Genomic DNA, 27,701 nt, shown 5'->3' with positions numbered 1-27,701 from the left:
TTCTGTTAACACTTGGGTTACTAAACTGAGTGAGACAGGGTTTCTTCCTCAAAATTATTCATATGTAAATATAGAGTCAGACAATTAAGTTCAACTCAACAAGTGTCTCTGAAGAAGTAGTACTTCAGAGAAGTGAGGTGAAATGATGGAAGCAAAGAATTCTATAAAAAGATATTTTATTCATAAAATCATCTGTATGTTATGTTATATATAAAGTCATATGTTATATATATTATATGTGATATATAAAGTCATAAAGATGTAATAATAACAACTCATTTAAAATAATTTGCATAGTTAGACACACAGGCTAAATAATGAATATTAGTAAGACTATACATCAAAAATCACTATATTATATGCTAATGCTGCTACTTTTAAACAATGTTGTCAGAACAATTGGCATAATTCAATGGGTAGAGCACCTGGATATAAAGGACAAGATTCTGAAATTAAATTCCATCAAATCAAAAAGAATTCAATAAACACATAAATAAATGAATAAGTAATAAAAAAATGATTTTTCTTCCTCCCCTTTCTAATAACTTGTTCCTCATTTCCATTTGTGACTTCACAATAAGCATCTCAGGGTTTTTATTCCTGGAAGCACTTTTTTCATGAAGGTCTATGCATTTTCTAAGACTAAGATGCCTTCTCTGTGGCTCTCCTTTTTTCTTTCTGAGTTCCTTACTAGAGTCAGTTTTTCAGTGTCTGAGTTTCTACCAACAGGCTCTTTCTTCCATTAATTAGTAAACTCTACCAGGTCTACCCAATACATCTACTCCTAGCAACCCCCATGTTTTACATGACTATTACCCCCTCTCACCAGTAGTATAAGCTGTGATCTTTTGCTAAAACAAAGTCACACCACCCAGATAGCCTAAACAATAGCAATGTGTTGTCTCTGAATTGTATATGCTAGAAATTCAGAATCAAGTATAGACACTGTTGCTTCAAAAATTGGTGAGAAGAGCTGTTCTAGGTCCTTCTCCTTGGTTTGTGAATTACCAATTAACTGTTCACATATCCAAATTTCTGCTTCTGATAAGGACAGCAGTCACACCAGATTGGATGCTATCCCAATGGCCAAGTTTTAATTTGGTTACAGCCACAAAGATCTCATCCCTCAAAGTCAGGGTCACACTTCAGTGACTCATGCCTGTATCTTAGCTACTCAGGAGGCTGAGATCTGAGAATCACTATTCAAAGGCAGTAGGAACAAAGGAGGAAGCTACAATGCTTGATAAGAAATGTACTCATTTCAAGCGGAAAAGGTCAGATAATGTGATGTCAGGAAAATGAACCCTTAGATGTGTATTTTAATGTTTGTTTTCTTTCATGCATGTGTTTCTAACACATTTATAAGATTATCTCTTTGTTGCTTTGTATGTCCCTCCCCCACAGTATAACCCCTGCTTTCACTATATTTGATGTCAGTATAACTTGTGGAGGAGATGGGGAAAAACCAGTTGTTTAAGGATACAGGTGGACCTGTTGCAACAATGAGAAGTACAAGTTGTCATGTCCAAAACGAGCTTTACAACGTTGGTGCTGGGGGGGGGGGGGCGGGGGGAAGGAGAAGGATTGGGATTGGGGGGGAAGGGGGAGGCTGGGAAGGGATGTGAAGGGTAAACAAAGGAGGAGGCTGCAATGCTTGGTAAGAAATGTATGCATTATCCTGCCCATGTAACTGTAACTCCTCTGTACAGTATGTTCACAAATAAAATTAAATTAAATTAAAAAAAAAAAAGAAATGTACTCATTATCTTGCCCATGTAATTGTAACCCTTTTGTACAGTATTTTCACAATAAAGGAAAAAAAAGTCAGCCAGGCCAAGAACGTCCAGGAGACTCTTATCTCCAATTAGCTACCAGAAAACAGGAAGTGAATCTGTGGCTGAAATGGTAGAGCACCAGCCTTGAGCAAAATAAAAGCTCAGGGATAGCACCCAGGCACAGAGTTCAAGCCCCAGGACCAATGTACATACACACACACACACACACACACACACACACACACACACACAGAGAGTCATACTCAGATTTCCTGGAAGTTAAGAATTTAGAAAAACAGACAAAAGTCAAATCGTTCCATGTAACACCATGTGTGAGTAATAATTCTGAGAGTCTCAGATACCCAATCCAATCATGAGAACCTTGCAGGGTGTTTACTTTTCCTAACATACAAATGCATAAAGCATAAAACTAGTGGTTATGGAAAACCTTCATCATGTTGTGTCAAGAAAATCACATTTCCAGGCATCCCTGAGTACCTGCTGTCTTACACAGGCTCAGATTCTACCCAAGGGTTCATGTCCTCTCAGGGCAGAAACTTTGAGATTCACTAAGGAAATACTTTTTGCCAGAAATCTTCAACTTTTCCAGAGAGAATTATAATCCTTAAGATATAACATGGGTACTATTCATTTTTCCTTTTTTATTGTCCAGGTGATACACAGAGGGGTTACAGTTACATAAGTAAGGTAAGAAGTACATTTCTTGTCTAACTTGTTACCCCTTCCCTCATTTTTCTCCTACTTTCCCTTTCCCCCTCTACCCCCAAGTTGTACAGATCATTTCCAACATATTGTCTTGTGTATGTCGCTGTTGCATTGGTTCCCGCTTGTCCTTCGTTTCACCATTCTGTTGTTCCCCTTCCCTTCCCTTATTCAAATAAACATATATACAATACCAGGGTACCAGAATCAGATACAGTGACAACAAAGGATAAGGCATAGGAGGATGAACATGCAAAAGAAAAAGAAATCACATAATACATTAAAAACAACAACTTCTTGTGTCCATGTCTTGGAGTTCATTTTTCTTAGCATTATCTTATATGGTCATATGTACATAGCTATTGAGCTATTCTGCTTATTGGCTCAGATTATCCTAGACGTATCTTTAAATAGTTGCACAAAGGATTTGCCATTCAACAAAGCAGTCTCTGATTACAATAGATTGTGGTCAATGCGAACCCTTGTGAACATTCTTACCCCTCCCTCCCAACCTCCACTTCTCTAATTTTTCTTAATTCTTTTTTTACTGTATTTTAAATATATTCACCATATGTATCATCTGCAACCTGCACAAGTTTTCCTGCAGCTGTTTTCCAATATTTTGATTCTTCTTAATGCATAATTTCCTATGTAATGAAAGTCAGCCTCTTACATAAGAAAAATGGAAAATTCCAGCTCCTTTGGGAGCTTGTTTGCATTTTGAAGGACATTTTACCTCACTCTCAAGGTGCTAGAGATCTGTCTTCCATTCAAGATACACACAGAAGAGAAGAAGATGAATGGTTCCTTGAGGATGTATTTGAAACTACATGGCTATGTTCGTACATTTTCCATGATCCTGTGCATATTCCAGGAAATCATTATTTGCATTTGAAAGCTATTTCAAAGGAATTACATAGTACAAACTGAAAAGTTACTATATTTCATATTAGGATAATTTATCAAAACTGCCCCCCAATTCCGATGTATACATAGGAAGATAGAAGCTGTCCTTTATAACAGGGAAGCTTTTCATTCATAAATTCTTTTCTGGTAACTAAAGAATAACTCATCAAGCTAGTTAGCCTATCTCTTCAACTCTTCTCCCCTTGTGTGTTGGCATAACCTAAACCTTGCACCTGAGAATTGGTCACATTCTTGTGCCTTGTTAAGATCGTGCCTTAAGCCTACTAAAGCATTTTCTGAAATAATGTGTCACCTAGACTGAGGCCAGAATCTGCCATCTACATGGACAAAGATTGCTGAAGGTTTTAAATTTGTAGCCAATCCTACAATTGGCATATATCCAAGACAGGTTCTTGCTTAATTAAATTCATTGGGATTTCTCACCAATTTTAAAAGAAAATCTATATGTGAGGATATCACTCGGTCAATTTCATAACTAATGTCAAGAGAATGAAAAAAGAAAAAATAATAATTTCAGAAACACTATATAACAATTCTCAGTAAAGACCAAAGTATCAGCCCAAGTAATTTGTTAAATAAGATGTTTATCAGCTACTTCCTACTTTACCAGAACAAATGATATTAACTTTTACCTATCCCTTGATTTTTTATGTACATTAGTTTGTAGAGGAATTTATTTATTTATTTTTCTTATTATCTTTTTATTGTAAAGATACTGTACAGAGGCAGTTACAGTTATAAGAGCAAGGTAATGAGTTCATTTCTTATGGAGCATTGTTATGCCCTCCTTTGTTTTTTCCCTACCATCCCTTCCCTCCCTACCTCCCTAATTCCTCCCTCTCCTCTCCCCCCCCCCACAAAGTTATAAAGTTCATTTTCAACATACTGTCTTGTACATCTCATTATTACAATATGTCATCCTGAATCCTTATTTCAGCATTTTGTTATTTCCCTTCCCCTCCCCAAGTTAGAAAAAAATGTATATATAAGATACAGGACACTAGAATAAAATACAGTGAAAACAGGGGCTATTCCATGGGAGAAGAACATGCAAAAGAAACAAAAAAAGCACATAGTACATTATAAGTACATTAAAAACAACAGCAACAAAGATAAAACCTCTTGTATCCGTATCTTGGGGTTCATTTTATTTAGCATCAATGGACTTACAATGGAATTCTATGCCTCCATCAGAAAGAGGAATTTATTTTTTTAATGCATTTATGCCCATAATTTTAGCTACTCGGGAGGCTGAAATATGAAGATCTCAATTCAAAGCCAGCTAAGGCAAACAAATCTGTATGACTCTTATCTTTAATTAGCCAACAAAATCCAGAAGCAGACATGAGCTTAATATTGAGCGAGAGAATAAGGCCTTAAATCTAACCCCATACACATCAAAAATGTAGTTATTGTATAAGTAATAATTCTCTGTTAATTTATTTTGATAGTAATTAAGAGGGTCTATTTCTTTTTTTTTTTAAGAGGGTCTATTTCATTTCAGAGTCTATGCTATTGTCAGGAGATATACTAGTTGGTAAAAATAGAAACAAAAATAATCTAGATATAGTATTTGTACAATACTCTAATCAAAGAGGTATGTCATTATACATATTTCTAAGCCCGTGAAAAATACAATCTTAAAATAAATCCTAGTGTAAACAATGAACTTTGGATGATAATGCTGTGTTCTTGAGGGTTGATTAACTGTAAAATAGGTCTCACTGTGATGTGGAACATGGAAGCCAGGTGTTGTGGTTTAAATATGTCTTCCATACCTCATGTGTTATCAACACTGCAAAAGCTCCCTCCTGCTGATAATTTCATGCTCATGAGCTTCACAAACTTAAATCCTTGGGCCAAATAAACCTATCTGCTATGTATGCACGCATGCATGTATGTATGTATGTATACAACTCTCAAATGAATCTGATGTAATATTAAATATTAAACTATTAAAAATGAAAAAATATTAAACTATTGTACAAAAATCATCACTGGCAGCACCCACAAATTTATTGAATGTGTTTGGACACATTCACATCTATTTTAGTTTCCTTCAATTGAAAAGAATACAAATCTTTCTTCTAAGTCCCATTTCAGTCTCTGAGGACAAAATCTAAAAAGGTGGGGTTAGCCTTTGTCTCTACTTTTTTTGGGGGGAAGGTCTGGTCGTGAGGCCTGAACTCTGGGCCTGGGCGCTGTCCCTCAGCTCTTCAGCTCAAGGCTAGCGCTCTACCACTTGAGCCACGGCTCCACTTCCAGCTTTTTTCTTTTTTGCTTATGTGGTGCTGAGGAATTGAACCCAGGGCCTCAGGCATGCAAGGCAAGCGCTCTACCACTGATCCACCTTCCTAGCCAGCTTTGTCTTTACTTTTAATAAGATAAAAGCTTATGTGCTGCATTTATCTCCCAGAAATACTTTATTTTATTTTTTTGGGGGGGGGGGGTGTCTGGTCGTGGGGCCTGAACTCTGAGCCTGGGCGCTGTCCCTCAACTCTTCAGCTCAAGGCTAGCGCTCTACCACTTGAGCCACAGCGCCACTTCCGGCTTTTTTCTTTTTGCTTATGTGGTGCTGAAGAATCGAACCCAGGGCCTTGAGCATGCAAGGCAAGCGCTCTACCACTGAGCCATCTTCCCAGCCCCAGAAATACTTTATTGATCTCATTCTAATCTCAAAGGAAAATTAATTCAACTTTTATGATGGACTTGAATTAAAACAAGCATCTTTATAGAATTTCTTGAGTAAGCTACATCATCCTGGACTACAATTTGCTGCCATTTTGTTGCTTTACAATTGCTCCACATGTAGACACTCATATTCTCTCTGTAGTTAACAGGTTACAATAGAGATTTTGGGTAGCATTTTTCATTTCTGAGTTTCTTAGTTATATATTGAAGGAGTGACAACAGTACAGAAAAGAGTTAAAGATCTATCAATAGGAAAGTTGGAAACAGGTCAAACATACGTAAAAACACAGGGAACAAAAACAGAACAACCACCGTGATGTGGGAGCTGCAGGTAGCCAGGGCTTTGCTCCTCCACTCCTGTGGGTCTTCAGATGATTCAGGATGATGCCATTAGAGATGAGGAGGAGGATGAAGACCACCATATTCCACCACTGGAAACCACAGCGAGGCCTATGATGTAGGTGTCAGTACACACAAGTTCCAACAGTGGATACATGTGACAATCAGTGACACTGGGGCCACAGAAACGAAGACTGTTAACAAAGATAAACTGAAACACAGAGTGTCCAAATCCTCCAGCTCAAGACACTACCAACATTAAAGATGCAACCCCTTGGTTCATGGAGGTCAAATAGTGCACGGGCTGACAGATGGCCACATAGTGATCATAGGCCATCACCACCAGAAGAAAGACTCCAGCACCACCAGAAGAAAGACTCCAGCACCACCAAATAAATGCTCTATAAAAAGCTGATCCTTTGCAACAATGAGACATACAAGTCATTATGTTGAAAACAAACTTTACAACTTTGGTGGGGGAGGAGAAGGATTGCGTGGGGGGCGGGAGGAGGATGGGAAGGGATGGAAAGGGGAAACAAAGGAGGAGGCTACAATGCTTGATAAGAAATGTACTCATTATCTTGTCCATGTAATTGTAACCCCTCTGTACAGTATTTTCACAATAAAAATAAAAAAAATTTTAAAAAGCTGACCCAGGCAAGCATGGAAAGAAACGCTCTTTTATTTCAAAGAGTAAATCTGTAATCATCTTGGGAGAAATGGAAGTGGAATAAACAACATCCACGAGTGACAGGTGAGCAAGGAAGAAGTACTTTGGGGAGCCCAAGAAGGGGCTGGAGGTAGTCATGCCCACAATGAGCAGCTTTCCCACCAATGTCACAATGTAGCTGGGTAAAAATAGTACAGGTACTCCATTTTGCACATCATGATCCTGAGTGAGGCTCAGGAGGATAAATTCTATGCCATTGTTTTCCTGTGTTGTCTCTTACTCTTCTCTAAACCTTACATCAGAAATGAGAGTTCTGGGGATGTAGACCAGCCACCAGATGATGAATAGAATTATCATCTTTTGTATCCTGGTGTATGTCTTCCTTATATCTTGTGTATGATGAACCCACAGTATGCATTCAGTTTGTGTCTAATGAGCTTTCCTTCCAATGAGTCCGACATTTTTGTCGATGATCCTCCCTGAGGTTTCTTGATTAGGTTACATGTACAAAGTTGTCTGAAGGGTTCCTTGTGTCTCCATAGAGAAGAGTAGACAGTATGTATGTCATTCATACATTTTGGTTAATTAGTTAAGCTGTACTACTTTTTTTTTTTAATTTTATTTTATTTGAGAACATACTGTACAGAGGGGTTACAATTACATGGGCAGAATAATGCATACATTTCTTACCAAGCATTGCAGCCTCCTCCTTTGTTTACCCTTCACCTCCCTTCCCAGCCTCTCCCCTCCCCCCCACCCAAACATACCCCCCCTGCCCCCCCCAACCGACATTGTAAAGATGGTTTTGACATGACATTTTGTACTTCTCATTGTTGCAACAGGTCCACCTGAATCCTTAAACAACTTGTTTGTCCCCGTCTCCTCCACATGTTATACTGACATCAAATATAGTGAAAGCTGGGGTTACACTGTGGGGGAGGGACATACAAAGCAACAAAGAAATAATCTTATATATGCGTTAGAAACACATGCATGAAAGAGACAAAAACATTAAAATACATATTTGAGGGTTCCTTTTCCTAACATCACATTCTCTGGCTTTTTCCGCTTGACTCATACCTATACTAGATATTGCAAATAAGGGAAACCATGGGACCTATGTTTCTTTGGGCCTGGCTTACTTCACTTAATATAATTTTTTCCAAGCCTTTCCATTTCCTAACAAATGGGGAAATGTCATTCTTTCTGATGGAGGCATAGAATTCCATTGTGTATATATACCACATCTTCTTGACCCATTCATCTACTGAGGGGCATCTGGGTTGGTTCCATATCTTAGCTATGGTAAATAATGCTGCAATAAACATAGTTGTGCTGGTAGCTTTAGTGTGGTCTTGTTTGTAAACATTAGGGTAAATGCCCAAAAGTGGGATTGCTGGGTCATAGGGGAGCTCTATGTGGAGTCTTTTGAGGAACCTCCATACTGCTTTCCAAAGTGGTTGAACAAGTTTACATTCCCACCAACAATGAAGTAAGGTTCCTTTCTGTCCACATCCCCTCCAGCATCTGTTGTTGTTAGAGTTCTTGATTTTTGCTGTTCTAACTGGAGTGAGGTGATATCTCAATGTTGTTTTGATTTGCATTTCTTTTATGGCTAGGGATGTTGAACATTTCTTCATGTGTCTATTGGCCATCCTTCTTTCTTCTTCAGAGAAGCTTCTCTTTAAGTCTTTCGCCCACTTACTTATTGGGCAGTTGTTTCTTTGAGGATTTGTTGTTGGGTGGTTTAATTTTTTGAGTTCCAAGTATATTTTAGATATGAGACCCTTGTCCGTTGTATGGCTAGTAAAGATCTTCTCCCAGTCTGTGGGCTTTCTATTGATCTTGCTAGCTATGTCATTTGCCCTGCAGAAGCTCTGCAACCTTATACAATCCCATTGGTCCAACCTTTCTTTGATTTGCTGTGTTTCCGGGTCTCTATTCAGAAAATTTCAGCCTGAACCAAGGAGACCCAGGGTTTCTCCTATTCCATCCTGTAATGTTTTCAGAGTGTCTGCTTTGGGTTCAAGGTCTTTGATCCATTTGGAGTTGATTCTGGTGCAGGGTGATATATAAGGATCTAGCTTTAGTTTTCTACATGTAGTTAACCAGTTTTGCCAGCACCATTTACTGAAGAGGCTGTCTGTCTTCCATTCTATTGTTTTAGCTCCCTTATCGAAGATTAGATGGCTATAGGTCTGTAGGTTCATTTCTGGGTTTTCAATTCTATTCCATTGGTCCTGAGGTCTGTTCTTATGCCAATACCAAGCTGTTTTGATTACTATGGCTTTATAGTAGAGTTTGAAATTTGGTATTGATATTCCTCCAGCAGTGTTCTTTCCATTGAGGAGCGTTTTTGCTATTCGGGGTCTTTTATTGTTCCATATGAATTTTTGGATTGCCTCTTCTATTTCCTTGAAGAATGAGGGTGGAATTTTGATAGGTATTGCGTTGAATTTGTAGATAGCCTTGGGAAGTATTGCCATTTCACGATGTTAATCTTTCCAATCCAGGAGCATGGGAGGTTTTGCCATTTTTTAAGTTCTGTGTTGATTTCCCTTTTCAAGATTTTAAAGTTTTCATCATAGAGGTCCTTCACTTCTTTAGTTAAGTTAATTCCTAGGTATTTTATTTTTTGTGGGGCTATTACAAATGGAGTTGCTTTCCTAATTTCAGCCACACTTTTCTCATTGTTGGCATACAGAAAAGCCATTGATTTTGGGGGGTTAATTTTATAACCTGCTACTTTGCCAAAGTTTTGAATCAGCTTGAGTAATTTGGGAGTGGAGTCTATGGGATTCTTTAAATACAAGATCATGTCATCTGCAAAGAGGGAGAGTTTTATTTCTTCTTTCCCTATTTGGATCCCCTTTATGTCTGCATCTTGTCTTATTGCTGTAGCTAGGCATTCTAATACTAGATTGAAGAGAAGTGGAGAGAGTGGGCATCCTTGTCTTGTTCCTGAGTTAAGAGGAAATGGCTTTAGTTTTTCACCATTGAGTATAATGCTGGCTGTAGGTTTGTCATATACAGCCTTTATTGTATTGAGGAATGTTCCATGGATTCCTAATTTTTCCAAAACCTTCATCATAAAGGGGTGTTGGATCTTGTCGAATGCTTTTTCTGCGTCTATTGAGATAACCATGTGGTTCTTATTCTTGCTCCTGTTGATGTGATGAATAATATTAATTGATTTGCGTATATTGAACCAGCTTTGCATCCCTGAAATGAATCCTGTTTGATCGTGGTGTATGATTTTTTGGATGAATTGTTGAAGTCGGTTGGCCAAATTTTTGTTGAGAAATTTTGCATCAATGTTCATCAAAGAAATGGGTCTATAGTTCTCTTTCTTTGATGAGTCCCTGCCTGGTTTTGGGATGAGGGTTATGATGGCTTCATAGAATGTGTTCGGTAGTGAGCTTTCTCTTTCAATTTCATTGAAGAGTTGGAGAATTGGTGTGAGCTCTGCTTTGAAGGCCTTGTAAAATTCCGCTGTAAAACCATCTGGTCCTGGACTTTTCTTAGCTGGGAGGTCTCTTATTGCTGTTTCTATTTCAATGCTTGATATGGGCCTGTTAAGATAGTTTAACTCATCTTGGTTTAGTTTTGGCATGTCAATATTTGCTAGGAAGAGGTCCATTTCTGTCAAGTTCTCAAACTTATTAGCATAAAGTTTTGAGAAGTATTCCCTTATAATGTTCTGAATCTTGGTTGTTTCCGTGGTGATGTTTCCATTCTCATCTCTGAGTTTATTAATTTGGGTGTGTTCTCTTCTTTTTCTGATAAGATTTGCTAAGGGTCTGTCAATTTTGTTAAGTTTTTCAAAGAACCAACTCTTTGTTTTGTTGATTCTTTCTATAGTTTTTTTGGATTCTAATTCATTTAATTCTGATTTAATTTTGATTATTTCTTTCCGTCTACTGGATTGGGGTTTATCTTGCTGCTCTTTTTCAAGGAGGTTTAGATGTGTCATTAAATTGTTAGTTTCAGATCTCTCCAATTTGTTGATGTAGGAGCTCAGAGCTATAAACTTGCCTCTGAGTACTGCCTTTGCTGTGTCCCAGAGGAGCTGGTATTTTGTGTGTTCATTTTTGTTGAATAGCATGAACATTTGAATTTCCTTTCTAATCTCTTCCATGACCCACTCATGATTCAGCAGTGTGTTGTTCAGCCTCCATGTGATACCGGACTTTCTTTGGTGGCTTTTGGTGTTGAGTTCCAATTTTATTCCCTTGTGGTCAGAGAGAATGCAAGGTATAACTTCAATGTTTCTGAATTTAGACAAGTTTGCTTTGTGGCCTAAAATGTGGTCTATTTTAGAAAACGTTCCATGTGCTGCTGAGAAAAACGTGTATTCTGATGCTGCTGGGTGAAATGTTCGATAAATGTCTGTTAAGTCTAGTTGATCTATGCAGCTGTTTAGATCTGCGGTTTCTCTGTTGAGTTTTTGCCGAGTTGATCTATCTAGTGGAGAGAGTGGTGTGTTAAAATCCCCAACAATTAATGTCTTTGGATCTATATGGGATTTGAGGGAAAGTAGTGTTTCTTTGATAAATTTGGGTGCTCCATTTTTTGGCGAATAGATATTTAGAATTGTAATATCCTCCTGAAGGAGAGATCCTTTAATTAGTATGTAGCGACCTTCTTTATCTCTTTTCATGAATTTTAATTTGAAGTCTATTTTATCTGATATTAGGATTGCAACTCCCGCCTGTTTATGCGGTCCGTTTGCTTGGTAGATTTTGTTCCAGCCTTTAACATTGAAAATGTGTTTGTTTTTATGGGCAAGGTGTGACTCCTGAAGGCAGCAGATAGAAGGGTCTTGTTTTTTAATCCAACTAGACAGTCTATGTCGCTTAATTGGAGAGTTCAGTCCGTTAACATTAAGAGATAGGACTGAGAGGTATTTGGGAGTTCCTGCCATGTTATCTACCTTCTTGGGGGCTGCGAAAACTGGGTTCTTCCTATGGTTCTTGGATTCTCAGTTTGGGTGCAGTTTCTTGGCCTTTATTGCGGTCTTGTTGGTTTTCTATGTGTAGGACATCTTTAAGAATCTTTTTTAGGGCTGGTTTGGTGGAGATGTATTGTTTCAATTTTTCTTTGCTATGGAAGGTTTTTATTTGGCCTTCAGTTATGAAGGAGAGTTTAGCTGAGTAAAGTATTCTTGGTTGATAGTTGTTTGTTTTTAGGGCATGGCATACATCATTCCAGGCTCTTCTTGCTTTGATTGTCTCTGCTGAGAAATCTGAGGTGATTCTAATTGGTTTCCCTTTATAAGTGATTACCCTTTTCTCTCTGACAGCTTTAAGGATCTTTTCCTTGTTCTGAGTTGATCCTGTGTGGATTATAATGTGGCGGTGGGCTGTCCTATTCTGGTCTGGTCTATTTGGGGTTCTAAAGGCTTCTTGTATCTGGACAGGCCTATCTTTTTGCATGTTTGGGAAGTTCTCTGCTAGGATCCTGTTAAACAAATTTCCTAGACCATTAACTTCTGTTTCTAGGTGCTCCTCTACACCCATTATCCTTAGATTAGGCCTTCTGATGGTGTCTTCCAGGTGTTGGATAGATCTATCATATTTCTTGGACTTGTCTTGGATGGTTGTATGTTCTTTCTCTATAATATCTAGGCTGTCTTCAATCCCTGAGATTCGATCTTCCGCATGGTCTAACCTGCTGTCAAGACTCTCTACTTTGTTTTTTATCTCTTTTCCTTCTAGTTGGTCAGCTTTGATGGCTTCAAGTTCTTTGTTGAAGCTCTGTTTTAGGTCTTGTATGAAGTTCTTTACTTCCTTAATTTGGTGTTCAGTGTTTGTCCTCAAATCGCTTAGTTGATTGGTTATGGTTTCTTTGGGCTCCCATTCCTTCTGTTGGGTTCCATTCAGCATTCCCTTTGTGGTCTCCCTGACTTCCTTCAGCTCTTTGTTAATGGATTCCATGAATGCCTTTAGTGATCTTTGTGTGTTCTCTACCTGGTCTCTCAATTCCTGTATTACTCTTTGATTAGCTTCCTCCCGTTCGTGGGATTCCTGCAGATCTCTTTGAGTGTTCTCAGCCTGCTCACGCCATTCCTCCCTTTCTCTTTGAGTATTCTCAAGTTGTTCACTCAAATCCTGTATCAGTTTTTGAGCAGCTTCCTCACGCTTATGATATTCCTGTATAAACTTCTGGGATGCCTCCTCTCTCTCCCTATCACGCTCATACAGAGTCATTTGTACGTTGTCAAGCTTTTCATTTATCATGTTTGCCAGCAGTGTTTGTAGAGCTGTTTGGGAACTCTCCTCTGGATTATTCATTTTCTGTTCTAACCCCTGATTATCAAGATTGGGAATTGAGATACCCGAATTTGCCATTTTTCTTGTGTTTTTCCGGCTTACTCTGCCCATTTGAGATGAAGATAGCACCAGTTTTGTGCTAGAACACTATCTTAAGGCAACCATCAACCAAAGTTTGCATTTGTACAGTCAATAGTCTACAGATACAATCTAGTTCAACAGATACATCTATTCGACATCAAACAACTATATGTTAAAGGGCTTCGAACCGCAGAGAAGAATTTGGAAAACCAGAAATTATTAGGGTTAGGGAGAGATGTGGGTAAAAAATAGGAATAGATTGGTGTGGGGAGGCACAGGGAGAGTTAACTATGTCCTAATCACAATGCAGGAAATAGGTTGGGTAGGATGCAAGTAGAGAGAGAAAAAGAAGAAAGGGAAAGGGGAATGAAAAGAGACCAGAAAAAAAAATAGAAACGTAAAAATTAATGTTATTTTAGAGATTAAAGACCATCTATTTATAGAGGAATATGAATATGTTGAGAGAAAGGGAGGGACATAGAGGAGATGAGAAAAACTTTAAAAAAATGCTTAAAATATTATATAGGTATAAAGAGGTAGTACTGCTATTAATGAATTTAAGTCTCAGAGGTTTTGAATTGAGTAATAAGTTTGTGGATTAAGTGTGTACACAATGGGGGGTAGGGTCTACTGGTTAACTACGGGTTTATCTGAGGATGTGCAGGACAAGAGTTAAGTCACATAAAGAAGAACAAAGAGGAAAAGATGGAAAGGATAGGAAAGTGAGAAGAAAAGATCAGAAGTTCAGTAGAGCTAGACAAAAAACAAAAAGATAATTAAGAATGAAAGAAAAAGAGAAAGAAGACAAAAAAAGAAAGGAAAACACACATTCACGTATTCCTAAAATAAAAATTATAAGAGGAGAAAAGAAAAACAAAAGTTAATGGAAAACAATTATTTTTTCAGAAGAGGCAAAAATTAAAGATTAATAAAAATTTTAGAAAAGCAAAAAAAAATTTTTTATATCTATAAGGTAACAAAAAACGAAAAAAAAAACAAAACAAAAAAAAGAAAAAAAAGAAAAGAAGAAGAAAAAAAAAAGTTCTTTGATTTTTTTTTTTTTTTGGGAGGGGTGGGAAGAGTCCTGTATCTCCCTTTTGTCTGTAACCAGAGTCTGGTTGGAGTCTCTGGTCAGCTTGAGGTCCTGTGGCTTGATTGGTTTCTTAAGTCAGTTTGTTGGAACAGGCAGAAAAATGCTCTGCTTTACCCAAGATTTTGAGATCCCCCTCCCAGGTTATATTACTGGGAGGGTGATCTGCTTTGAGAATCACAAAAGAGGGGGATGCAGTGATGAGGCTATGTTCTGGGTAGAGTTGAGGCCTTTCAACAAACAGTAGCTTTTCCCTGGGGCTATTTTGTGAAAAAAAAACTCACAGCACCCAGCCTGGAGCCATTCTCAGGGTTTCTGTTTTTCAATTGATTGTGGTGGCTGCTAGAAGGAGGGGCAGCCTCTGGCTCTGGTTACCCGGTGAGGAGAGCCACTCCAATGGCTGGCGCCTGAGCTGGGTGACTTTTCCCTGGATGGAACTGAGTCTGTGAGGTCACTTTGCCGTTAAGTTCTTGTGACCTGCTAAATGACTAGTTTTATTCCAAGGCCTGAGCTGGAGCTAGCCGCTCCTCCGAGCTTTGTCGGTATCCAAGATGGAGATCACCGGTGCTGGGGGGGGGGAGGGGTGGCCTTCCCTCCTCTGCTCCCTGAGAAGGAGTGAGGAAGTCGGGCTTCTACTCATGCCGAGTCTTGGATCCCGGGTCGTCTCTGGTCTGCAAAGTGCAGGATGAAGTTGTCCGCTCCTTGTCGGTTCCTGCTGGTGTTGAGTAGAATCCGCTCATCCGCTGCGTCTGGCTCCTTCGTCCCAGACTGTGTCTCAGGTGTGCCCCCGCGGCGGTGGTCACTGCCGCGACCCTGCATCTGCAGCAGCAGCTGCTGGCAGGCGCTCAGATGTGTCTGCTTGGCTTCCCCTCTCTTGACTAACTCTCTGTCCTGTGATGGCACACTTGGTGTGATTCTCTGGCTTGGGACTGTTCACTGGAACTCTGAAACTGTTTTCTATGCAAGAGCTTGTTCAGATTCCAGCTTCTCCTCCGCCATCTTCCTGGAACTCTCGCTGTACTACTTTTTAAGGTGCACATCTGCAAACATGTATGGAGAAGATTTCTTCTTGTATGAAGCCATATAATGTTGTCAATAAACCTTAAATATATTAGCTAATATGCATTCTGTCTTTCTAGTTGCTATGTATGTGAAGAGTAACTTTATAATATGTTTACAACAAAAGCAGTAGTATCTATACTGGAGCCTTCATTTCTATGCTATGATCTTGAACTGGTGGAGGTCTTGTCATACATTTCTCCAAGGATGTCACCATTTATGGGTCTCTCATTAAATCTCAAATCTGAGTTGGATTTTTATCAGGTGACTCAGATAGTATTTGATCATGCATTTCTGCCTGTGGCAATTACTTTATCTGAGTCAGGTTCAGACTTCGAAGTAGCTATCATTTGATTCATTTCGTCCTAGTCTTTATGAGTTCTTAGCATATTTGCATTCATTAGCATGACTTTTAACAAAGATTTTCAACTGACCAAAAGTAACCCATGGCTAACTGACTACTGCATCAACATCTTGCATACATACCTAAACCTGTGCAGTGATGGATGAAAAAGAGAAACAAAAATGGGATATTATTTTAATCGGGAAGTCTCCCTAAATACTCAAAGATCTAAAAACACAACTTCAATGTCTAAAATCCAAAAGCAGCAAATTCGAAGTGCAAATCCATAGGTGATGTGAAAGGAAAGGAATTGGAGATATTTTCTAAATGTAAGCACAAATAAGTCTATTTTTCACATTGTAAATAAAGCTTTCAGACTGGATAATTTTTTCATAAAACAATAATCTGCAACTTTGTAAGTGTAACCCTACCTTTAACTATTCTGTTGATTTTTTTGGTATTTTCAAAGTAAGATGACAAGTTCTTTTTTTAATAAGTTTTTTTATTGTGAGAATACTGTACAGAGGAGGGGTTACAGTTACAAGACCAAGGTAATGAGTACATTTCTTATCAAGCATTGTTGTTTCCTCCTTTGTTTTTCTCCTACCATCACTTCCCTCCCATCTCCATAACTTCACTCCCTGCCCACCCCCTCACCCCCTGCCTAAATTGTAAAGTTCATTTTTTTTTTTTTTAGGTCCGGTCCTGGGGCCTGAACTCTGGGCCTGGGCACTGTCCCTCAGTTCTTCAGCTCAAGGCTAGCACTCTACCACTTGAGCCACAGCGCCATTTCCAGCTTTTTTCTTTTTGCTTATGTGGTGCTGAAGAATTGAACCCAGGGCCTCAGGCATGCAAGGCAAGCGCTCTACCACTGAGCCACCTTCCCAGCCCAGTAAAGTTCATTTTTTGGCATAGCGTCTTGTACAACTCGTTGCAAAGGGTCAACCTGTACTCTTGTTTAAACAATTTGTTTTCCCTTCCCCTTCACAAATTATACCAACATCAAATACATAAAAAACAGGGGTTATACCATGGAGGAGGGACATACAAAGCAACAAAAAAATCATGAGGTGCCTTCTAAATACCTTAGATGCAATAGCAAGAAAAAAAACCATTTGTGTCCTTATCTTGGGGTTCATTTCGCTTAACATCATCTTATCTGACCTTTTCTCCTTGTCTCAGACATATACTAGATATTGCAAATAAGGGAAACCATGGGACCTATGTTTCTTTGGGCCTGGCTTACTTCACTTAATAGAAGTTTTTCCAAGTCTTTCCATTTCCTAACAAAAGGGCAATGTCATTCTTCCTGATGGAGGCAATAGAATTCTATTGTGTTTATATACTACATTTTCTTGATCCATTCATCTACTGAGGGACATCTGGCTTGCTTCCATATCTTAGCTATGGTAAATAATGCTGCAATAAACATAGTTGTGCTGGTAGCTTTAGTAAGGTCTTGTTTGTGATCATTTGGGTAAATGCCCAAAAGTGGATTGCTGGGTCATAGGGGAGCTCTATGTGGAGTCTTTTGAGGAACCTCCATACTACTTTCCAAAGTAGTTGAACAAGTTTACACTCCCACCAACAATGCAGTAGGGCTCCCTTCTGTCCTCATCCCCTCCAGCATCTGTTGTTATTAGAGTTCTTGACTATAGCCATTCTAACTGGTGGAATCTTAATGCTGTTTTGATTTGCATTTCTTTTGTGGCTAGAGAAGTTGAACATTTCTTCCTGTGTCTACTGGCCATTCTTATTTCCTCTTCAGAGAAAGTTCTCTTTAAGTCTTTAGCCCACTTATTTATTGGGCAGTTGTTTCTTTGAGGATGTGGTTAAATTTTTGAGCTCCAAGTATACTTTACATATGAGACCCTTATCTGTTGTTTGGCTAGTGAAGATCTTCTCCCAATCCATGGGCTTTCTATTGATCTTGCTAGCTATGCCCTTTGCCAGGCAGAAGCTCTGAAATTTCATGCAATCCCATTTGTCCAACCTTTCTTGGATTTGTTGTGTTTCTGGGTCTCTATTAAGAACATTTCAGCCTGTGCCAAGGATACCTAGGGTTTCTCCTATTCCGTCCTGTAATGTTTTCAGAGTGTCTGCTTTGACTCCGAGGTCTTTGATCTATTTGGGGTTGATTCTGGTGCAGGGTGATAGATAGGATATAGCTTTAGTTTTCTACAGGTGATTAACCGATTTTGCCAACACCATTTACTGAAGAGGCTGTCTTACTTCCATTCTATTTTTTTTAGCTCCCTTATCAAAGATTAGATGGCTAAAGATCTGTGGGTTAATTTCTGGGTTTTCAATTCTATTGCATTAGTCCTGAGGTCTGTTCTTGTGCCAGTACCAAGCTGTTTTGATTGCTATGGCATTGTAGTAGAGTTTGAAATTTGGTATTGATATTCCTCCAGCACTGTTCTTTCTGTTGAGGAATGTTTTTGCTATTCGGGGTCTTTTATTGTTCCATATGAATTTTTGGATTGCCTCTTCTATTTCCTTGAAGAATGAGGTTGGAATATTGATAGGCATCGCATTGAATTTGTAGATAGTCTTGGGAAGTATTGCCATTTTCGCGATGTTGACCCTTCCAATCCAGGAGCATGGGAGTTTTTGCCACTTTCTAAGTTATGTTTTGATTTCCTTTTTCGGGTTTTTAAAGTTTTCATCATAGAAGTCCTTCATTTCTTTGGTTAAGTTAATTCCTAGGTATTTTATTTTTTGTGGGGCTATTAGGAATGGAGTTGCTTTCCTGATTTCAACAGGAGAATGCATGTATCTTTCAAACAAAGTCTTTTCACATTTTTGTCTATACTCAAGCACTGGTCACATGGATAAAACCATTGAAGTTCACATAATGATAAAAAGAGAACATGACCTATTACAACTCTATGAAAACCACTAATATGATGAATACTAATATGCCATAACACTAGCAAGAAATCTTTTTTATGGGGTCTGGGAAAGTGGCTCAGTGGTAGAGCACTTGCCTTGCATGCCTGAGGCCCTGGGTTCGATTCCTCAGCACCACATAAGCAAAAAGAAAAAAGCCAGAAGTTGTGCTGTGGCTCAAGTGGTAGAGCGCTAGCCTTGAGCTGAAGAGCTGAGGGACAGCGCACAGGTCCAGAGTTCAGGCCCCACAACTGGACCCAAAAAAAAAAAATTTTCTTTATGTAACTTTGAACTAATTTTCCCAAGCAGCTAGCATGAACATTACATAAAGCTAATAGGGATATTAGAAAAGGCAAATGTCCATATTATTCTCCTTGGAGATACATTTAGCCTTTGATCCAAGATGCAGATGAAAATAATTTCCAGCTATTAAAACAAAACATGATATGCCAATCTTCTCCCAAAAATTATATCTCATTGAACCAATTTCCTCATGGTCACTTCATACAAATGAGCTAAGATATAAACCATGTAGTCATTATTCTTCAATACCCATAATGGATTTCTAAGCAGTAGTCAATACAAATGGAAATGAAATACATAAACAAGAAAATCAAATGAGCACATACATGGATTACAATTCCTGGGAAGAACATTTTATTCTTTGGCCAGGAGTTTAAAGACTTTAGATAATCAAATATTGCTCAAAGAAGTGAGAGTTCATATAAGGAGAAGCCACTGGAATAAGTTTCACAAATAAAACATACTGAAATATAAGATTTCATTGTAAAAATTTCTGATATACTATTACTTTATCCCGTATATAACTGCATTAAGCTTTTCCAGGTACAAATTATATACAAGACATTATCATATTTATATTATAATAGGGAAATGTATTAACACACCAACATAGTTTACATTAACTGTATTTTTCAGAAATGCTATAGAGGGAAGGGAACTTACCATCAAATTTCAGATGGCTCTCACATGTAATCTTAGCTACTGAGGAGGCTGAGACCAGACAATCATCATTCAAGCCAGCCCAAGCAAGAAAATTTGTTAGACTCCCCTCTCCAAGTAATCACCCAAAAGCTGAAAGTGGAGCTGTTGCTCAATGGTCAAATGTTAACCTTGAGCAAAAACTTGAGGATACTGTCCAGGCTATAAATTCAAGACCCAACACCAGCACCAAAAAATAAAAATACAATATGAATCCTGAGGAGACAGCATTATTGTCAAAGGACTCTGATAGTGGTGGGTGACATAGTTATTCATGTAACACTTGATGTAACTTTCCTTCTCCAGAGCTTCTTCATTGCATTTGTCATCTCTTTGTTTCTCAGAGTGTAGATTAATGGGTTGAGCATAGGGGTTAAGACAGTATAAAATACACTAAATGATTTATCAATAGGATAAGTCTTAGCAGGTCTTGCATATATGAAAATGCAGGGAATGAAGAAGCAGAAAACCACAGTGATGTGAGAGCCACAGGTGAGGAGAGCTTTCCGCCTCCCTTCCTTACTAAGGTTCTTTAGAGAATGCAAGATGACACCATAGGAGATGAGCAGGAGTGTGAAAATAATCACACACATCAGTCCTCCATTGGCCACCACTAAGATACCAGTGACATAGGTATCAATGCAGACAAGTTCCAATAAAGGATACATGTCACACATAAAATGATCAATGATGTTGGGGCCACAGAACGGGAGCCCATAAATCGTGATAAGTTGAATTATTGAGTGCAAAAATCCCCCAAACCAAGACACTACCAGCAACACAACACACACCCATTTCTTCATGATAACCAAATAATGTAAAGGCTTACAAATGGCCACATAGCGATCCAAAGCCATCACCAAGAGAAGAGTTACCTCTGATCCACCAAAAAGGTGTTCTGTGAAGAGCTGAATCATACAGAACTTGAAGGAGATGGTTTTCTCCCCAAAGAACATGTCTGAAATCAACTTAGGTGAAATAGATGATGAGTAAATAATATCGACAAAAGATAAGCTAGCAAGGAAGAAGTACATGGGTGAATCGAGGGTCTTACTGAGATTTACAGTCACAACAATGAGAAGATTTCCCAGAACTGTCAAAATGTAGAAGAGCAAAAAGATGACAGAAAGTACTTTCTGTTCTCTCGGGTTCTGAGTGAGGCCCAGCAGGATGAAGTAAGTAACGTTGTTCCTTGGTTCCATCTATTCTGTTTGTGATTCTGATTTCAGATATGCAAAGCAGCTTACCTATAAAACATTGCAAACATCCTTAGAAAAAATAAGAATCATAATTTCTAATCATTCACTATAAGTGATGAATAGAAAAGAGTGTGGTAGATGAATACAGTCTTAATACTCAATGAACATATGTGAAATAGGAACTGGGAAATTTGGTGTCTGGTAGGGAAATGGGTAGGGAAGTAGACCAATGGAAGGACTGTTGCAGATTAAGATGCATTGTACACACAAATGGACATAATAAATTGTAACCTCCTTGTAAAACCACTTATAGAATAAAACACCTGAAATAGAAAAGTAATCCACTTGTGACATACTACCTGCTACAACTATCTGGATTATTAAGTTGAATAGGACAATTTCTCCCTGCCTAAATGATATATGGACAATGATGAGTCCTGCTAAAAATCAATTCAACATACATCAGCATAAATATACTTTCTATTCTGTAGTATAGATTCCTAGTGCTAGAGTTTTTTAAATCACTAGAAACTGAGAGGCATTCTTTGAAGATAAAATAGTTAAATTTAAAGAAGTGACACAACAAAAGAGAATGAAAGCAACATTGCTTGATAAGAAATGTACTCAGTACCTTGCTCACGTAACTGTAACCCGTCTATACAGTATTTTCACAATAACATCTTATTTAAAAAAGAAAATGATAAAGGAATTCCATGAAAAGATACCTTGTGTATAGAATCACAAGTATAAAATGTGACACAGTCTAAATAGCTATGAAGACTCGGGAAAGATCTTTACAAATTCACATTGTATAAGCCATTATGAAAATATCTATAGAAAAAAATGTCCTCATAGTTGCTAGTGCAACTAGCACAATTACAATCATTCCATTGCTTTACAAGAACATTTTCCTCATTTCCACATTTTCCTACCACAACCAGGTTAGCATTCAATGCTTCTAGGAACATTCCTTTTATGATGATAGATGAGTTCTTTAAATCTATAGAAATCTTTTCTGTATCTCTCCTTTTTCCTTCTGAGCCTTCACAAGAATTGTCTTTCCAAATCAGTATTTATACCATCTAGCCAACTAGGATTTTCTTCCATTACTCCCCAAACATTTTCATCATCTACTTATTACCTAAATCCAGCAACATGCCCACATTTTTATATATTTTTATATGTTCACCACTTTCTAGGACCAAAAGCTAATACTTATTGATGGTGCTTCTTCAGAAAAGCAGAAGCTAAGTGATTGAAACAACAGAAATCAATGTAGAGACAATGTCCTCTAGAAAACTCTGAGGAAGGAACTATTCCAGATCCTTTACTTGGCTTGTATGTGATCAACTTCAGGTTTATGTGGCGTTCTACCTGGATTCAAATTTCCCTTCTTAAAAAATAAAAAATGTTGGGGTGGTGGGGAGAGAAGGGATGGTAGGGGATAAACAAAGGAGAAAGTGTACTCATTACCTTACTCATGTAACTGTAATCCTCTGTACACTATTTTTACAATAGAAAACATTAAAAAAATTTAAATGTCATTTGTCTGGATGCTGGTGGTTCATGCCTGTAATCCAACCTACTGAGGAGCCTGAAATATGGATAATCATGATTTGATGCCAGCCCAGCCAGAAGAGTTTGTGAGACTTCATCTCCAAAATGACCATCAACAATGGGTGACAATGTTGTCAGACACTTTGTATTCATATACTGTTTTGTAGAATGGGAACTTCTTTGTACAACTACTTAAAGATAATAATAAAAAAATGACCATCAAAAATGGCAGCTGATCAAGCAAGCCCACCAAGAACAAGGCTCTGGATTGAAATCTCAGTTCTAACAAAATCTTTAAAATACTTGATTAAGTCCCACCATAATAAATTTACATTAACTTGTCTCTGTCCAAACCCTGTCCTCAATTAATTCACATTATGATGTCTTAGAGGCTAGGAATTTAGCCTAACAATCAAGAGTGATGGAAGGTAAACAATAAACCACAATTGTTTCATCTGACACAGTGTATAACAAAGATCTTTCACATTATCAGATGTCAAACGTAGTCATTAAAACCTATTTGTAGTGTTGTAACATGGATACTTCTTCTTTCCCTTCTTGGTCGTTTCTTCGGTATTCTCAAAGCATTCTGAAAGCAGTGTCTTCATGCTTGTGTATCTTCTACTCACACTTCTGTGTGTCTCCTAGTCTCAAACTTTTAGCTGCATATAGACAACAAACATCTCTAATTGGATAGCCATTGACTATTTTTAAAATTTTTTCACAATAAATCTAATCTTGCAAGTTTAGCTCTACTCAACCAATAGTTCCTCTTTGCCTGTTGTTGTTCAAGACAATCTGTCTGTTTTTAAGTTTTTTTTTATTGTGAAAATATCATACTGAGGGGTTACAAGTACGTGAGCAAAGTAATAAGTACATTTCTTATCAAGCATTGTTGCCTTCTCCTTTGTTTTTCCCCTACCATCCCTGCCCTCTCATCTCCACAACTACACTCCCCCTCCCAAAGTTGTAAAGTTCATTTTTCATCATAGCATTTTGTACATTTCATTTTTACAATGGGTCCACCTGTCTCCCTATTTAAACAATTTGTTTTTTTCCCCTTCCCCTCCCCAAATTATACCAACATCAAATACAGTGAAAACAGGGGTTCTACAGGGGAGGGACATACAAAGCAACAAAACAATCACCTTATCAATATGCTAGAAACAATAGCAAGAAAGAAAAAAACACTTGTGTCTTTATCTTGGGGTTCATTTTGCCTAACATCATCTTATCAGACCTTTTCCACTCTTCTCAGACATATACTAGCTATTGCAAATAAGGGAAACCATTTTTAACTCCATGCCTCTAAAGTTACTTTTTCAATATAAATATATCCTGTGGTGACTTTTCATAATATATGACAAATATGTCCTTGTTACTATCCCTCACCACATTCTTTGTCTAATTATAGATACTTTTCCAAGTTGAACTACTTTCCTACTGAAAGAGCCAAAATAATCTTTCTAATGTTATTCAATTCACAGCCATCTCTTGTTTAAAAACCCTATAGAAGATTCTTACCTCATTCCTAGTTACATCCACTTATCCTTTATCAGATAAGATGCCAGGTGACTACAGTCCAGGCAACCCTCCCAAATTCACTGCTTGCAATTGTCTATGTTCACCTACTCTATCTGTGTTATTATGTTTCTAATGACCACATTTTTTCTTTCACTTAGACTTTGGTAAATGCTAATTTCAGAGACCACAAAAAATATTCCTAAACGCTAAACAATGTTAAATGTGTAAAGAGGCTCACAAATGCGCACATGTTCAATCTATATTCAAATGAGAAGTGGTTTTTAGAAGGCCTGTGTGGTGTCATTTTGTTCAAATAAGGCAGACTCACACTTCGGAGGCCACTGTCGTCTAACACCGGCGCACAGTCTATGCTGGATTTCAGAGCTAAGGAAGTAAGTCTTGGAACTGACATAAGGAATCTTGTTTCTACCTTAAGCCTTACATGCTCCAGACTTCTGTCTGGAGCATGTAAGGCTTAAGCTAGCTTTGTTTTCTTTCATTTTATCTATTTCCATAGCATACATTATAAAGAACTTGCAGCCACACTCTGCCTGCAGAAGTATTTTTTGCAACATTTAAATTGTAATGAACTCAAGCAATATTCTTGTCTATATAATGAAAAATCCACCCAGTTGTGAAACCTGGTTTTTTATTGCCAACTATTAAAGACATACCTTTTGGATGCCTTTTTACAGTTCAAAGACCTTTGCATGACAGTCTTAAAATTCTAGAAAAACCTCTCCCTTCTAGTAAGTACAGAAGTAAAAAACTTGGTATTCTCCTCTAAGGTACACACGTGAGATGCCATGGCCATGTCAGTCCATTCCCGATTGCATGCTTTTCCAATAGCATTACTTTTTATTAACTGAAAAACTGATTGCTTTTCAAGTTAAGACAATTTATCAAGATGCAAACAAATCCTAGTCCTCATAAAATGGTAAGAATTAGACTTATATGTCTCCCATAAATTCTTCTCTAGTCCATTCTCATAGTTATTATTCTTTAAACTAAAAAAATATTATCTAACTTTGTATCACATCCTTCTCTTACATTGGGGTGATCAATTACTTGTATTTGAGCCTGAAGAGGTCATTCTTCTGTCTTCTTAAGATCATACTTTAAGACAAATAAAGACTATTTCACCTTCTGGGATAATTATATCAGCTACAAAGAGGATAGCAACAGCTACCTGACAGGAGCACAGATCACTGAAGGTTTTATAATGTGTAGCCATATTGGTGATGAAGTTCTACTACTGGCATATGTCCAAGATGGATCCTGCCTTAATTAAATTCAATGGGATTTCTCATGAATTTTGAAAGCATATCTATAGGGGCTGGGAAGGTGGTTCAGTGATAGAATGCTTGCCTTCATGCATGAGGCCCTGTGTTCAATTCCTTGGGACTATATAAGCAGAAAATAGCTGGAAGTGGCACTGTGGCTCAAATGGTACAGTGCTAGCCTTGAACTGAAGAGCTCAGGGATAGCACCCAGGCCCAGAGTTCAGGGCCCATGACTGACTAAAAAAAAGCATATCTGTATGTAATGATATCATTAGCTCAATCATACATCTACAGTCAGGAAAATTATATAAGGAAAAAACAATATTAAGACCATCATAGGATGGAGCTGGGTGACTCAGTGGTAGAGTGTTTCCTTTGCATGCATGAGGCCATGGGTTCAATTCCTCAGCACCACATATGCAGAAAAAGCCAGAAGTGGCACTGTTGCTCAAGTGGTAGAGCGCTAGCCTTAAGCTGAGGAGCTAAGGGACAGCTCCCAGGTCCAGAGTTCAGGCCCCATGACCAATAAAAAAAAAAGAAAGAAAGAAAGAACATCATAGGATAATTGTCAGTCAAGAGTAAAGAATATCATCCGTGTATTTTGTTCAGTGAAAATGAGTTTATCACTTATTTTCCCATTTTGTGAGGGCAAATTATATTTCTTTTCACAAAACACTCAGTTTCTTGCTACCTATTAGTGAAATGTTAGATTTTATCTCTGTGTGTGTGTGTGTGTGTGTGTGTGTGTGTGTGTGTGTGCGTGTGTATGTATGTGTGTGTCCCGAAGATTGAACACAGGGCCTAGGTGCTATCACTGAGCTGTTATGTTCAAGGCTAGTGCTTTATCATTTGAGACACAAGTCCACTTCTAACTATTTTGGTAGTTAACTGGAGATAAGCATCTCATGGACTTTCCTGAGCAAGCTGGCTTCAAACCCCAATCTTCAGAGCTCAGGCTTCTAAGTAGCTACTATTACAGGAGCGAGCCTCCAGCACCTGGATGTTGGATATATTATTAAAATTTTCATTTAATTATTGGCTTACTGCTTCTTTTCATAAAAATCTAGACGATGTATTTTGTCTCATGGTCTATACTTTTACCTCTAGAGATACAATAGTTCATAAAACAGAAGCCAAAATAAGAATTATTCTTTGAAAATTAAAGTCACACAATTAATGAAGAATGTCATAAAAGTAGGATTACAAACTTCACTTTGTGTGGTTTGAACAAAATCACCACATCATATATAGAAAAACTTTTCATGAAACATATCATCACCTAAAGTAAGTATCATCAGCCATCTACATTCCCTGAGTATAAAGTACACAGAACTGAGGGACAGAATTAGTCTTAATATAGTGTGCATAATGCAAGTTTAAAAATACACATTTCCTTTGTTGTCAATGTACTCTATCAAGTTCTTTCTGTTTACTTTTTCTTATTTTTCCCTCTGGTTCATTACTGGTAATCCCTGTTTTTGGTTCTGGTACCCTGCATCTCATTTATATGTTTATCTGATTTGGGGACTGGAAGGGGAATTACAAAATGGTGAAATAAGGACTAAGGGTGAACTAATGCAACAGTGATACTCATAAGACACTATGCTGGAAATGAACCTTACAACTTCAGGCAGTGGGGGGAAAAGTTGAGGAGAGGAATAGTGGAAGAAGTTAAGGAATGGAAAACAATGTTTGACAACAAATGCACTCATTACCTTCCTCATGTAACTGTAACCCCTTTGTACAGACCATTACAACAAAATTAAATTAAATTTATATATGTACATGTATATATGTACATGTATACATATATATACACACACACAAATTTCTGGTACAACAATGAGCAATTGCATTTAAAATCTTCTATTTCCTTCCCAGAAATTTTATTGGCCAAAGTCCTTTTTAAAGAATCTGGATGATTATAAATTTCCCAGACTATATTATTGTTTCCTTGTTGTACAGTAAAAATCACTAAGTCCTATCTGAATTGCCACTGAGGAAATTAAAGCTAAAAGGTGAGGTGCATTCTAACTTCACTCTTAAGAAAACAAAAGTCTGTGTCGTTTACTCATCTTCAAGAAACTTTCTATTAATCTGATTGTAATCTCTGAGCCTATTTACTCTGATATATAATGGCTTTGATGAAGGAAACCAATCACTGGACAATCCACTGAGTGGATCACCTCATTTTCTACTGAAAATGTGTGTCTTTATGTTGCTTTCGAATTAGCATCCCATTCATCATGTAGACATTCTTAAACAGTCTTTAGC

General features: G+C 37.9%; 1 protein-coding gene and 1 pseudogene across 1 annotated transcript; both read right to left on the bottom strand.

The window, feature by feature from the left end:
• Positions 1-6,241: 6,241 nt before the first annotated feature.
• LOC122104689 lies at positions 6,242-6,891 on the bottom strand (annotated as a pseudogene).
• A 13,245-nt stretch (positions 6,892-20,136) lies between these two features.
• LOC122105092 (olfactory receptor 4A47-like) lies at positions 20,137-21,069 on the bottom strand. The gene has a single exon (XM_042676201.1). It carries the CDS (start codon positions 21,064-21,066, stop codon positions 20,137-20,139), a length of 930 nt encoding a protein of 309 aa, XP_042532135.1. The 5' UTR covers positions 21,067-21,069.
• Positions 21,070-27,701: the final 6,632 nt, after the last annotated feature.

Source organism: Dipodomys spectabilis, unplaced genomic scaffold (assembly GCF_019054845.1).
Source record: "Dipodomys spectabilis isolate Male_0828 unplaced genomic scaffold, ASM1905484v1 ptg000030l, whole genome shotgun sequence".
NCBI lineage: Eukaryota > Metazoa > Chordata > Mammalia > Rodentia > Heteromyidae > Dipodomys > Dipodomys spectabilis.
Note: the sequence above shows the minus strand (reverse complement) of the source record. Positions and strands in the feature narration are given on the sequence as shown.

Coding starts and splice junctions, on each gene's coding strand:
- LOC122105092 (XM_042676201.1), bottom strand. CDS start 21,066: ATGGAACCAAGGAACAACGTTACTTACTTCATCCTGCTGGGCCTCACT.